Source organism: Eleutherodactylus coqui, chromosome 4 (assembly GCF_035609145.1).
Source record: "Eleutherodactylus coqui strain aEleCoq1 chromosome 4, aEleCoq1.hap1, whole genome shotgun sequence".
In the NCBI taxonomy this organism is placed as follows: domain Eukaryota; kingdom Metazoa; phylum Chordata; class Amphibia; order Anura; family Eleutherodactylidae; genus Eleutherodactylus; species Eleutherodactylus coqui.
Window position 1 is genome coordinate 31291 of NC_089840.1, and position 15035 is coordinate 46325.

The window sequence follows — 15035 nt, forward strand, 5'->3', positions numbered from 1 at the left end:
AATTGTAAGCACCAAAGAATTAGCGTCCAAATTTTAAGTACGGAATCTAATTTTCTCCCTTCCCAATGTCATAGAAACTTGAAATTTGGCACGAGTATTGATTATGCCTTAATGCATGTCTCAAATCATCGGTTCTATGGCAACATGTTAAGAAATTGACTTTGAAAACCAATATGCATGTTCAACTACAAAATGATGCATCCGCCGAACGTTTCGCAAAACAATTGCTGGATATTGGAAATGGGAAAATGCCTATCGACAGATCTACACAATGTATCACATTGCCAACAAACTTTGGAAAGATGACATCAACCAAAGACGAATTGATCCAAAAGGTGTTCCCAAATATCGCGCGGAATTACAAAAATCATCAGTGGCTCAGCGCACGGGCTATATTAGCAGCTACCAACAACGATGTCAATGCCATCAATTTCAGCATTCAAAACGGAATACCAGGCGAAGCGACAACGTATAAGTCCATCGATACTGTGATGAATCAAGATGAAGCTGTCAATTACCCAACGGAATTCTTGAATTCACTCGATTTTCCAGGTATGCCACCACACATTTTAACATTGAAAATAGGCGTGCCTATCATTCTTCTCCGAAACATCCATCCTACACGACTTTGCAGCGGTACAAGACTTTCAGTGAAAAAGATGATGAACAATGTCATCGTAGCTACAATTCTGAATGGGAAATTCAAAGGGGAAGATGTTCTGTTGTCACGGATTCCAATTATCCCAACAGATATGCCATTTGAATTCAAACGTTTACAGTTTCCGGTGCGACTCGCTTTTGCAATGACCATCAACAGAGCACAAGGACAATCGCTGCAAGTGTGTGGGCTAGATTTGGAGAATCCGTGCTTCTCACATGGACAACTGTATGTGGCCAGCTCACGCGTCGGAAAACCTTCGGATTTATTCGTGTACGCACCAGACGGAAAAACAAAAAATATTGTGTATCCACAAGCACTTGATTAAATACATAGAATTAAAACAACATAAGACACAATGTAAATTCAATGTTATAAGAACGAGTTGCCTTGATTTTCCTTTCTTCTGATGTTGCAGCAACGCGCGACGGGTAAGCTAGTATATTATAAAGCTGAGGTAACATGAAAGCTGCGCTATGATTGGGTGTTATATATTATAAAGCTGAGGTAACATGTAAGCTGCGCTGTGATTGGGTGTTATATATTATAAAGCTGAGGTAACATGAAAGCTGCGCTATGATTGGGTGTTATATATTATAAAGCTGAGGTAACATGTAAGCTGCGCTGCGATTGGTTGTTATTTATTATACCACTGAGGTAACATGAAAGCTGCGATGTGATTGGTTGTTATCTAGATATATAGAAACGAATGTATGTCTGTCTGTCTGTCTTTGCAGCAACGCGCGACGGGTAAGCTAGTTCTTACATAAAGCATTGATTATTCTTACTTAGTAACCGCATCATCATGACTGGCAACAAGGATAATGGAGCCACTGGGGATCTTGTTGATAAATTCAACCATTGGTCCAGAAAAGTCTGAAAAGAAGCAGAAAATGTGAAAAGGCAAACGTGTGCACCTCTGCTACAGGCAATTTCTTACACAGATGTCCATTCATGGGTGCTGTGGGACAAGGGCATAACTCCTGTGACCAATGCAAAATCTATATCAGGGCCCCAGCTATCATTATATTTCACAGTGAACCAGTGAATATAGTTACACCCTGCTGTGAAGGTCTCCATGCTCCCCACACTTCTCCAACTGACAAAAGGGGTATTGAAGATGGATTATCAAGGAGATGGAGAATCTGCAGCCGATCTGATTTTCCCCGTGGACATGAGGCCTTAGCGGTTAACAATGGGTCATATTAGTGGCCAACACACCAAACACAAAAGAACTAATCAGCAACAGTAGATGTAGCAGAGTTGGGGTCACTAGCTCTGCACAGAGAAACGTAAAGTGAATGGAAAGTAAAGTATCTGTTGCTCTGCTATAGTTTACACCCAGCACCAAATATATATATATATAGTAATGATATTTATCTGGTCACCTGCCAGTATGAAGCAGCTCGCTTGCCTGGGGTAGCTTCCCCCTAGACCCCCATGTGCTGCAGACTCCCTGTGCTGGAGGCCAATCCCCTCCTTTTATATCAACCTCTCAACTCCATCTCTGGGGTTTCCCTACCAATGTCCAGGGGTTTAAGGCTGAACCAACTCATCCACACCAGGGGGATGTTGGGCAAATCCATTATAACACAGTTCTAAGGGCGAGCACCCACTGGCGTTTGCGTTTTCCGCAGGAAAAAAACGCAGCGTTTTCGCCGCGTTTCTCGCGTTTTTTCCGCGCGTTTTTCGCGGCGTTTTCGCGGCGTTTTGCGTTAATTTCCATTGACATTCATGGGTGCATTAGGAGAAAAATAGGGACACATATGCAACTGACAGTTCCTATGTTAAAAACGCAAACGCAACGCAAAAAAAACGCCAGTGGACAGGAACACATGTTATCTCTATGCCTGTGCAGGAAAAACGCAAAACGCAAAACGCAGGTAAAAAAACGCCAGTGGGTGCTCGCCCTAAACCTGAAAAAACAGCAGTTACCCTACACTTCTTAATCTCCGCCTTCTGATCCTTAGTGAATTAGTGTTATTATGCTCTTATGGTGATTACAGTATTTATTCACTGAGCTGTTGTGTGGGTTCGCTGCTATCTTGCTCATGTACGCATTGGCAGAATGCCGATCAGTGCAAAATGTGTAGATTAAAAAAGAAAAGAATTTTGCCATGCTGCTATCTAAACTAAAGCTGGAATTGGTTCTACTACATTGCATACTAATGGAAGTGCATTCAGTCACGTGATGACTTGCAAACGTGTCATGCCCTAAGTCAACATGTAGGCCTAGCCTAAAAGTGGACAACCAAGAAACGGTGAAATTGTAAACGATCCCTGGTAAATATTTCCATGTGAAATTTGACACTAGTGTTACGCCATCTAAGTTGGCACTATTTGGTGGTTGGGGTACAGAATCCTCTAAAAGTTTGGAAACACCCCATGTTTTAAACAGCAAATCACTAGTCAGAAACATCTTTGGGAGTTTTTCTACCAAGATTGGAGATGTAGAGCATCAGTCTAATCCAGTTTTGCCATAGACTCCATTGGCCACCAGAGCTTGACATGGTCTGTTTCCAGAATGTTTATTGTTAAAATTTCCCTTTCTAGGGCATCCAGTCCATATTTTTCCAGTGTGAATCAAGGACTAGATCCCATGGGTAGAAGTATAAACATTTGCAATTCCCACCACCCCCTTCAAATATGGATACTTAACTGTTGGTGCTATAGGGCCATCTGTGGGCACCCTACTACTGACTGTCTGAAAGTAGAAGTATAAATGACAACACAATACTGCGTAGGCGTGAAACACACCCAGCTTACACCGAGCAGCTGACGTACGTACCTCCTTCATACATATCAAATGTTTTGGTGGCGATGACCTTCATGGTCTCATCTAAGACGAAAAGGATAATTACAAATCATAATACATTCATAGAAAACACTTGAAGAAAATGTTATAATAGTACAGCAGCATATGTGTAATAAGCATCACTATATAAATCCACCTACCTGCAGTAGAGGTAGAGGTCTTAAATAGGACACGTGCACAAAGCGTTGAAGGGAGAACTTGGGACAGGGACTAAAGGAGCCCCTTCACGACCAATGACGTACCAGTACGTCATGGAGCGTCGGGGTATGTATGAAGAGTGGTTGCATGGCAACCTCTCTTCATACAGTGCGGGTGTCAGCTGTTTATAACAGCTGACACCCGCGGGCAATAGCGATCGCGGCTATTAACCATTTAAATGCCGCTGTCAATTCTGACAGCGGCATTTAAATCCCCCGAACATCACGGCCCCCCCGCGGTGAGATCGGGGGATCCGTGCAGGTGTCATGGCAGCCGAGGGCCTAATGAAAGGCCCCAGGGCTGCCTTAACAGACTGCCTATCAAGCCATCCCCATGAGGTGGCTTGATAGACTGCCTGTCAAAAAGCAGTATGACGTAATGCTATACGTCATACTGCAGGAGCGATCAAAGCATCACATGTTAAAGTCCCCCAGGGGGACTTCAAAGTAATGTAAGAAAAAAAAAATCAATAAAGTTTTTTTTTAATTAAAAAAAAAAAGTAAAAGTTTAAAATCACCCCCCTTTTGCAATATCCATTATTAAAAAAATCGAAATATTAAATTAAAAATATGTATTCGGTATCGCCGCGTCCGTAAAAGTCCAAACTATCAAAGTAGCGCATTATTTTTCGCGCACGGTGAACGTCGTCCGAAAAAAAAACAAAAAAAAACCCAGAAATGCACTTTTTTAGTTACCCTGTCTCCCAGAAAAAACGCAATAAAAAGCGATCAAAAAGTCGTATGTATTCCAAATTGGTACTATGAGAAACTAAAGAACATGGCGCAAAAAAAGAGCCCTTGCTAAACTATGTCGACGGAAAAATAAAAAAGTTATTGCGTGCACAAAATGACGGCAGAAAATAATTGAAAAAAATAAAATGTCTTTGAAAAAAAAAAAAAAAGAGTATAGTAAAAAAAAAAATAGTTTGGTATCGTAGTAATCGTACTGACCCATAGAATAAAGTTATCATGTCGTTTTTGTTGCCGTTTGTGCACCGTAGAAACAAGACGCACTAAAAGATGGCGAAATGTCGGTTTTTTTTTCATTTTACTCCACTTAAAATTTTTTAAAAGTTTTTCAGTACATTATATAGTACTTTAAATAGCACCATTGAAAAATACAACTCGTCCTCATACAGCGATGTCGATGGATAAATAAAGGAGTTACGATTTTTTTTAAAGGGGGGGGAGGAAAAAAAACGAAAATGGAAAAAGAAAAAGGGCCGCGTCATTAAGGGGTTAAAGTAGGCACCTGGTAAGAATATGAACGGGGACATCTGGGGCAGAGGCATTAATGCAGGCACCTGGGGAAATGATTCAAATGGATACTTGGTAAAGGGATTGAAGGTAGCACCAGGAGTGGGGGCACGAAAGGGACACCCCAGGGAAGGGACTAAAGGTGGGTACTTACACTAAATTGGACACCTAGGGTATGAACCAGATGGGGCATCTGGACAAACATTAAGAAGGGCATCTGAGGCAGAATCACTAGCAAGGGCCCTTGATAGAGAGTCACTAAAGAAGCACCTGGGCAGAGATACTAAAAAAGGTACCTGAGGCAGCTCAAAAACGGGGTTTTGGAGCAGGGACTAAGTAGAGCACCTGGGGTAGTGGTACTAAAGAGGACAGCTTGGTCAGGCACTAAAGTGGGGACCTGGGGTAGTGTCATTAAATGTAGCATCTGATGTAAATGCACTAAAGGGAGTATCTGAGGCATAAGAAGTAAATGGTACTTAGGACAGGGACTAAAGGGGGCATTTAAGTGCATAAGTATAGTGAACAGGGAGTTACTTAAAAAACTTATAATAATGTACTACAAGGGCCACATAACTGCCACCACTGTTCTACCCAGGACAAGAAGGTTGCAATTTTTGAATGAAGCTAATTTCCATTTTACACTAAATCGGGTACTGCTAGGAAGAAGTGATCTAGAAAAAGACCTAGGGGTACTAGTTGACTATAGACATAACTGGAGCAATTAATGCCGGTCAGCTGCTGCAAAGGCAAATCAAGTCTTGTGGTGCAGTAAAAGAGGTATAGGGGCGAGAACATTATCCTCCCACTATATAAGGCACTCGTCAGGCCTCACATGGAATACTGCGGACAGTTCTGGACTCCGGTGCTCAGGAAAGATGTTACAGTGCTGGAGGGGGTTCAAAGAAGGGCAACTAAACTAATACATGGAATGAAGGGACTGGAATACCCAGAGAGGCACCAAAACTGGGATTTCCCCCCCCCCCCCCCCCCCCGAAAAAAAGGCAGTTAGGGGCGACGAAATAACTCTGTATAAATCCATGAGGGGACAATACAAGGATATCTCCAATGATCTGTCTATACCCAGGACTGCAACGGTAACAAGAGGGCATCCTCTACGTCTAGAGGAAAGCAGGTTTCATCACCAACACAAAAGGGGTTCTTTACTGTAAGAGCAGGGAGACTGTGGAACTCTCTGCGTGAGGACATGGTGATAGCAAAAATCGATAGAGGAGTTTAGGAGGGAACTAGTGGTCTTTTTAGAGCACTACGAGAGACATTACAGGATATAGACATTAAATAACCAAATGGGTTGTTAATCCAGGTATCTTCCAACTACCAGCCTTGGAGTTAGGAAGGAACTTTTCATTAATTTTGATCCAGGGATTATTCTGACTACCATTTTGGAGTCGGAAGGGAGTTTTTTTTCCTGCAAAATAGGGTAAATTAGCTTCTGCCTTGTTGATTTTTTTTTGCCTTCTTCTGGATCAAGAAGGAAGGGGGGGGTGGGGTGGAAACAGGCTGAACTAGATGGACATTTGTCTTTTTTCAGCCTAGCATACTATGTATTTCGACAACTGTAGGATAATAACTTACAACTGACAACAGCGATGTTTATCCCTCTGTTCCCGTTCTTCTTACTTCCAGCTATTATTCTAAAACACAAGAAAAGTCATTAGTCTTGATGGCACTGTAATTACTCTGTTTCTGGCCCCAAATACCAGAATGCTTTTTCTTTCATTTAAAAGCCGGCCAGTTGGTCAGAAAGCGGGCAGACCCCATTATAGTCAATGCGGTCCGTCTGGTGCTGTTCCGTTCTGTCTGGGGAGGCTGAACGGAGCAGGGAAGCTGAATCCCCAACACAGATGTGAAAACACCCTCACAGTTGATGATAAATTGGTCGGGGAAAGATTCATTGTGATTATGGTGCACTGAATCATACTCAGATATTTTGGTTAGTCTGGAGCTCCATGTGTGTGGTATCACTAAAAGTCATGGTAGGAAGACAGGCATCAGCAGTTGGTTCTGTTCTTCCCAGTAGTAATGGCTGGAGTAAATATTGTATGTTGACCGATTGACGCAAAAATGTTGTACCTCCAAGATGTCCATCCACCTTATGAGGATTTGGGTATAATGTTAAGTGGTACTATGATGAGCACTACAGTGGGGAATGTATTGACACTGTGGCCAGATGGTCGTATACTATGTGACATGAGAGGTTGATAGGACAATGCTGTAAGTCACCATTGTAAGGATACAATATAATAAGGCATACTGAGCGAAATGTGGTACTGCCGTGCTTACATCAACTTTACCAACACAATAAAATACATTCCCATGATGCCATATACTCACATACAGCTGAATTTAGTATAGATGAGACAACAATTTACTTACGTTTCATCTTCCAGACAGATGTTAGGTTCAACACTCTTTCCAGCACCACTCCGTATCCGGTACACAACCTCAGAAGAAGAGCAGGTTCTCCATGTAGCACACTTCTGTTTCTTGGGCAATGGAGCTGCAAATAAATATACTGGTAATGAACAGTCAAGATACTATCAATAGTCATTAACCATGCCACAGATATTTAGTACAAAGAATAGACTTTGACGGGATTAGGTAATAATCTATATCTATAACGACAACCTAACAGGCCTCCAGCCTCTCCTGTCAGGGTAAGCAAGAATCATATAAGTCAGAGTTTTACAACTAGAATTCCAAAAAAGTTGGGACGTTGTGTAAAATGGAAATAAAATGTAAAGAATGCAATGATTTTGAAATCTCATAAAATCATATATTTCTTTCATTATAGAACACATATCAGAAGTTGAAAGGGAGACATTTTTCCATTTCATAAAAAAAATATCTCATTTAGAAATTAATGGCAACAACACATTTTAAAAAAGTTTGGAAGTGAGGAGACCAATTGCTGGAGCTTTGGGAGAGGAATGTTGCTCCATACTTGTCTGATGTAGGATTCTAGCTACTCAACAGTTCTGGGTCGTCTGTCTGATCTTTCGTTTCATAATGCGCCAAATGTTTTCTATTGGCGAAAGGTCAGGAATGCATGCGGCCAGTAATGTAATATCACCCGGGATCTTCTTCTATGAAGCCATGCTGTTGTGATGGATGCAGTATGTGGTTTAGCATTGTCTTGCTGAAAGAGACGTTGTCTAGATGGAGCATATGTTCTAAAAGTTCTGCTCAGCAATGATAGTGGCTTTCAATATGTGTAAACTGCCCATGCCATAGGCACTAATGCAAGCCCATACCATCAAATATGCAAGCTTTTGAACTGTGTGGTCCCTCTCCTCTTGAGTCTGCAGGGCACGGTGTCCATAGTTTCCAAAAATTTTAAATTGTGATTCATATAACCACAAAACCGTTTTCCATTTTGCGTCAGTCCATTTTAAATGAGCTGTGGCCCAGAGAAGATGCTGGTGTTTCTGAATAGTATTGATATATGGCTTCTTCTTTGCATAATACAGCTTTTACTTGCAATTGTAGCATACACGGAGAACTGTGTTCACAGGCAATGATTTCTGGAAGTATTCCTGAGCCCATGCAGTGATTTGCATTACAGAATCATACCTCTTTTTATTGCAGTGCCACCAGGGGGCTTTTTGATCTCGAGCATCCAATATTGACCATCTGTCCCTTGTGAACATGGATTTCTCTAGATTCTCTGACTTTTTTGATATTATGTACTGCAGATGGTGGGATATTCAAAGTCTTTGTGATTTTACGCTCAGGAACATTTTTCTGGAATTGTTCCACAATCTTTAGACAGATTGGTGAACCTCTGACCATCTTTGCTGCTAAGAGGCTCTGCTTCTGTAACATACTCCTTTCATACACAGTCATGACTCTCAAGCTGGTTTTATTAGTATCATTTATTTTTCCAGCCTATTGTTAACCCTGTCTCACCTTTTTTAAGATGTGTTGCTGCCATTCGATTTTAAATGAGTTAATTTTTTTTACATAGAAAATGTCTCCTTTCCCCCCTCTAATATGTGTTCTGTGTTCTATTGTGAATACAATATTGTTACATAAGATTTCTAAATCATTGCATTCTTTTTTTTAACATTCATTTACATTTTACACAGCGTTTCAACATTTTTGGAATTAGGGTTTTATTTGCCTGATGCATTTAAGGTCTCAGTAGACATAAGAGTTAAGTTGTCAGAATCCATTGATAACAGTTGGGTTCGGAAGACTCTCTAATGTGTATGGGGGCGGTTCAATTTTCCCAGACAGATGATGTTAAAAGAAAGAAGCATTGGATATGTTAGATTTCAACGCCAAAGCCTTTTGTTCCCCAGGAGATAAGCCATTGCCAGAGCTGTCTGGCTGTGGATTATCTCTTCTTTCTAAAGACATGAATGCTTGGCTGAGCCGAAAGTTCACATGTATTGGGGAGCCGGAGGAACCGATGTCGGTCAAATGATCATTCATCTGACAGTTGTTGAAGGTGTATGGGCACCTTCAGTCACCTGTGATAAGTGGCACAATGGGTGCCTGGAAGTGGCTTATCTTCCACATCCCATATATTCCACATACTCTTTCAGTCAAGCAGAACAACAATAATGAAAAACCAGACCACACTTCAGAAGAAAGTCTAATGAAATAAATCTGCAAAAAAAAGCTGAAAGACTGGACTCACCTGATGTGGAGGGTCGGACAATAGACAGACCCCCATACTGTAGGTCCAAGTGTGCCTTTAAAGGATGGTGTTTAAGTCCCCAAATTTCTGACTGTGATTCACAGGTGTGAGGAGAGCGTCTAAGGAGGGCCTAGGGTATGGTATATCTCGGCCGTAGAGTTTAAAAAAAAACAACACTGTGTAAAAAAATTCAACATGCAGGGTTCTCATCCATTTTCTTTTCCATAGTCGACACCTGAGCTTGAAGCATTGAAACCTTCTGTCAGGTTTCTCTTAGTTTCTGTATCTTCCTCTAACTGCTTGAGGAACACATTTCTTTCAGCTTCCATTCTCTTCCGGTGTGCAATAAGGCCAGGCCTTTGCTGCGTCTCTTCTTGCACCAGCCTCTGAGACTCTTCAGTCTTTGCTTCCAGCTCCATCTGCAGTCTGATAATCTTCTCAGACAACTCTGCCTGGACTCTGTCACTTTCAGTGATTTTTATGTGCAGCTCTTGAAACTGCATCTCTACTGCATTTCTCTTGCATTCAGACTCATGCTTGTCTTCCAATAACATCTTCACCTTATGGCCGCCTGCAGACGGCCGGGTCGGATCTGGCAGCGAGAATTCTCCCTGCGGGACCCGACCTGAGCGCCTGCAGAGAGCAGCGCGTACTCACCTGCGCCCCGCAGCTCCGGATCTTTCATGTGCCGGCATGCGCAGACCAGAGCCGGCGGCTGGTGAGTGACAAAATAGAGCATGCCGCGGTTTGTTTGCCGCACGAAATCTCGCGGCCGTCTGCAAAGGATTGCGTTTGTTAACGCAATCCTATGCAGGCTTCCAGCGGCGGAAATCCCGCTGCGGAATTTCCGCCCGTCTGCAGGCGGCTTAAGATTCAGTCGCTGCACAGCACCCTCAGCCTCCTGGCTCTTTACATACATCCAGCTGCAGCACTGCACAAAGCAGACATGCTCTTTGCACTCTGCAGCTTGCAAACTTTCGTGGCTTTCTGCACCTCTCTGTTTTGCCCACATCCTCAGCCATATGCGGCAAGGGGGTTTACTCGCCTCAGGATTGCTGACCTCTTGGACTGGAAAATAGGAACCTCACTCTAGCCCTCTGCAAGCCATTCTGCACAGCACTCCCACTAAGGCAGTGTTTCCCAACCTTTTCAGCCTTGGGGCACCCCTGGGAAAAAAACTGTATGGTGGGGCACCCCTACCAAATGAGGGTGTGGTTAGGGGTGTGGCTGTGTTGTGATGGGGTGTGTCTAGGGTGTGGCTTATTACGACATGATTTTTACCTCCATCGTTATAAAAAGGACATGGCTGTTTAAAAAAAACACACACAGGGAGGAGCTATTGATATACATTTAAAATTAACATGTTGTGGAATGAAATCCAGCATTACATGTCATGTCCGCACAGGTTTTGTGGAGATTGTTTCCACATTGTGTGGATGATTTTCAAAATCTCATCCACTTTGCTGCTACAGCTACTATAAATTCCACAACTTAGGGCCCCTTTAGAAACAACGATTATCGTTCAAAATTTGCTCAAAAGCCATCTTTTGAGCTATAATCGTTGTGTGTAACTGCATTTACATCGTGCAGTTTTCGTTATGCCGTCGCTCATCTAGTCTTTCAGCATGCTGAAAGACAACGATGAGCCTTATCAGGGATTTACAGCGGGAAACAGCAGCTACTATTGTTTCAGCTGGTATCCCGCTCCTTGATGACAAGCTGCGTATGAAGAACACAGCAGTCCAGCTCTGTTCTCCATACCCGGCACGGAGTGCTCGGCTGTAGAACAGCCAGGCGCTCCCAGCGGCAAACAGCTGGATGCAGATGAGAAGCGGGGACACCCTGCTTATACTCTGCGTCCTCTGCTTGGAACGCTCAGCTGTATGATGGCCGGGCGCTCCCAGCATGGGACACCCCGCTTGTCTTCTGCATCCTCCGCTATGAGCGCTCGGCTGTATAACAGCCGGGCGCTCGGAGCAAGGAACAGATGGATGAAGAAGACAAGCGGGGACACCCCGCTTGTCTTCTGCATCCTCTGCTGGCAGTGCAAGGCGATCGCTCATCTTGAGCGATCATCTTGCACTGTAAATGACACAACAATGATCGCTCAAAAGTAGCTTGAGCGACATCTTTTGAGCGATTATCGTTGTGTCTAAATGGGCCCTAATCCGCCCCATGTAGTAATAGTGTTTCCCTCCCCCCCCCCCATGTTGGTGGTCCCACTGGTAATAGTGACCCCCTATATCGGTGGCCGCACTAGTAATAGTGACCCCCTATATCAGCGGCCCTGATAGTAAAAGCGACCCTATTGCGGCCCCCAAAGTAATAGCGACCGATATTGCGGCCCCCGAAGTAATAGCGACCGATATTGCGGCCCCCGAAGTAATAGCGACCGATATTGCGGCCCCCAAAGTAATAGCAACCGATATTGCGGCCCCCGAAGTAATAGCGACCGATATTGCGGCCCCCGAAGTAATAGCGACTGATATTGCAGCCCCCATAGTAATAGCGACCGATATTGCGGCGCCGGTAGTAATAGCGACCGATATTGCGGCGCCGGTAGTAATAGCGACCGATATTGCGGCGCCGGTAGTAATAGCGACCGATATTGCGGCGCCGGTAGTAATAGCGACTGATATTGCGGCGCCGGTAGTAATAGCGACCGATATTGCGGCGCCGGTAGTAATAGCGACCGATATTGCGGCGCCGGTAGTAATAGCGACATTAACCCCTCCCCCCGCAGCGCCAACGAGAGTCCGGCGGGAGCCAATCGCCACCTAGACCTGTCACACCCCTACCTTCCGTGATTTCCAACCAGAGAGCCCCGGAACCCCTGGCAGCCCGCGGCACCCCGGTTGGGAACCACTGCACTAAGGAATAAAACTTTAGAGAATATATTGGCATTTTAGACCTATGAAACATAAAACAAATCACACCTCTGTCACGTAGGCGAGGGGAAGCTTAGATTGTGGAGTGATTGGTACTCAATTTTTCAGGACTCTGCAAGTCAACCAGACAAGCAACCATCACCTTTGGCCACAATTCTACAGTGATCCCACCGCCGCCACCAATTTGTCGCATACCGGAGGGAGAGGGGGAGAGGAGAAGGGATGATACTTCCCCGATTACTCATGGATCAACTATTCCGAGTGCTTTTGCTGCTACCAACTGTCACGGCGGAGCCTCTATCGATCACTCTAGCAGTATTGCAAGCTTGAAGTCGTCGGAATACAGGCTGATTTGTATCCAGCTTTCCCACGCTTCTGCACGCATGTGAAGCGAAAGCTCAAATCACCACCTGATCCGTTCTACCGTACTCCAGAGCTCTACAATACTTATACAAATACACGCTGCTGCCACCAGCTATTAAGGGAAACTGGAACCCAGACTTATGAATTATGAAAACAATCTTCGGAGTTATAGTTCGCTTTTTAAAACAGGCAAGGCTTGACTAATAAAGTGTAGATTTATTCTTGAAAAAGTCTAGCAGTACAAAAAAAAGTTACGTACAAAGATGTACAAATAAGGTTGTTACAAGGGAGCAAAAGGAAATACAATATGAATATACAGTAACACAGACTTTAAAATAAAACAGGAAATAAAATAAAAAGAAAGATACCAGATTTAGGATATCTCCAAGGTTCTGATTTGCGCGGAGCCACTGAAGCACTGGGAAAGGCCTTACGCTGGGCATATCTCTGGCAGGTCTAACAATGGGTCTCTCTGAGACCCTTAGTTTTAACAGTTTCCCCCTCAGAGGTCATTAGGAGGTGGGATTCTCACTGGCTCTAAAAAATCGTAATTCCCTATTTTCAGTCATGATTTTATCTACGCATTGATATCAAGCAGAAATCATAACCAGGTATGGGGATACATAGTTTGAGGGGGTTACTGAGCTCTTACCACAACCTGTGTGGATGCGTTTTGTTCAGTAGGCCCACCCGATTCTGAAAATATAATTCATATCAGGATGGGACCTTCACATGATCTGGTCCTAATCTGAATTCTTCGGCTCCAGTGGGTCTGCCAGCTGAATATATCTAGCCCTCTACTAGATGAATGGTTTTTCTAAGGCTTTCATTAGCAAATGCATGGTCAATACAACTCTGCATCCTCATGCTAATACCAACAAGCAAATACAGCTCTTGTCCTGGGAGGGTGAGGCAATGCCTTTCTACATGCAAATATCAACAGGCTGGGGAAAAGCTGCTAAACCTGCCACTTCTATAGTGACATTCCAACTATTCAGGCATTATACAGTGGATACAAAATTGGTTGCTGGATATAGGCCTAAGCCAAGACACACAGAACAAAATGGCTGATGGCCTAACAGTCTCTATAGCAAAACCCCCATTACTGACCCTTGGGGTAAACAAATCTGTGGGTCCAATAAATATGGAATACAAAATAGCGAATGCTGTCTCAAGATTTGCCACAAAAGGAAAAAAATATTTTTGGAAGAGGAAATCAAGAATTATATTTTAAAAGACTTTCTCAGTTGTGAATCTAAATACATCATTTATTTACTAGAATGCCTGCATGGTTTTAAGTACATTGGACGTACCATTACATGTTAGGAATGGGTAAAAATAAACATTGCTGGAATATCGTGAATGGTTCCAATAAGACAGCTTCTCAAGACACTTCATAACAAGAACACATCTTTTATGTGGCTAACCTCACTAGAGAGAATTGATTTTTATTCATATTTTTAAATTTTAGTACCCATTACCTGCTTTTTATTATATTTAGCATTTTAAATTCCCTTTCAGTTTGCCAGTGTAATTTGCCTATATTTATATTTTTCCTTTAATTAAATATATTATTCTTCCTTTATTGTATTTTTTAAATATTTCTCCACACTAAACCCTTCTCTTTAAACAAACACTATGTCCCACCCCTTGTATGTATAAAGTTTAGATTTACATTTTGTTTTATTTATTTATATATGTAGGATTTTATTCTTATTTACACTTCTCAATGTTAATTGGCGAGAAAATGCTTAAGAAGACGCGCCGGAGCTGGACAGCATCGGAGAGGTGATGTATATACTTTTTTATGTTTTCAAGCAGCTAGGGCTTATATTTCAAGCCCTTTCCCAAAACTTCATGCGTAGGTTGCCTTCATCCCATTGCTTTCAATGGGAGTTCCCTGAGAATCCCCATAGCAAACCATGGAGGGGGTGTGACTAGGGGCAGATCCCTCTAGCCCCGCCCCTCTACAAATTCCCCGCCCACACTCTGCACTATGGGGATAGTCTTCAGGATTTCCTCATAGCAGAGAGAGACAGCGCTGCACTTCTCTAAACACAGCAGCTCGAGGCAATGAGCAATGTTTCATGTGATGTGCATATGAAACATTGCCCGTACACACGGTTTTAGCTCATGTGAATGGCGCGGCTGATCGGAGATTGCCCCACAATCTCCCTTCATACATACCCTGATG

General features: G+C 43.1%; 1 protein-coding gene across 2 annotated transcripts in view; it reads right to left on the reverse strand.

Annotated features, from left to right (window-relative positions):
* The window catches only part of FAM3B (FAM3 metabolism regulating signaling molecule B), a 79815-nt gene that overhangs the window by 17052 nt on the left and 47728 nt on the right, over positions 1-15035 (reverse strand). For both annotated transcript variants that reach the window (XM_066598946.1, XM_066598947.1), the window contains exons 3-6: positions 7322-7445; positions 6521-6579; positions 3447-3497; positions 1447-1534 (exon numbers count right to left, since the gene is read on the reverse strand). In XM_066598946.1, the coding sequence (XP_066455043.1) occupies positions 1447-1534; positions 3447-3497; positions 6521-6579; positions 7322-7445 (322 nt within the window). The remainder of the gene's footprint in view (positions 1-1446; positions 1535-3446; positions 3498-6520; positions 6580-7321; positions 7446-15035) is intronic.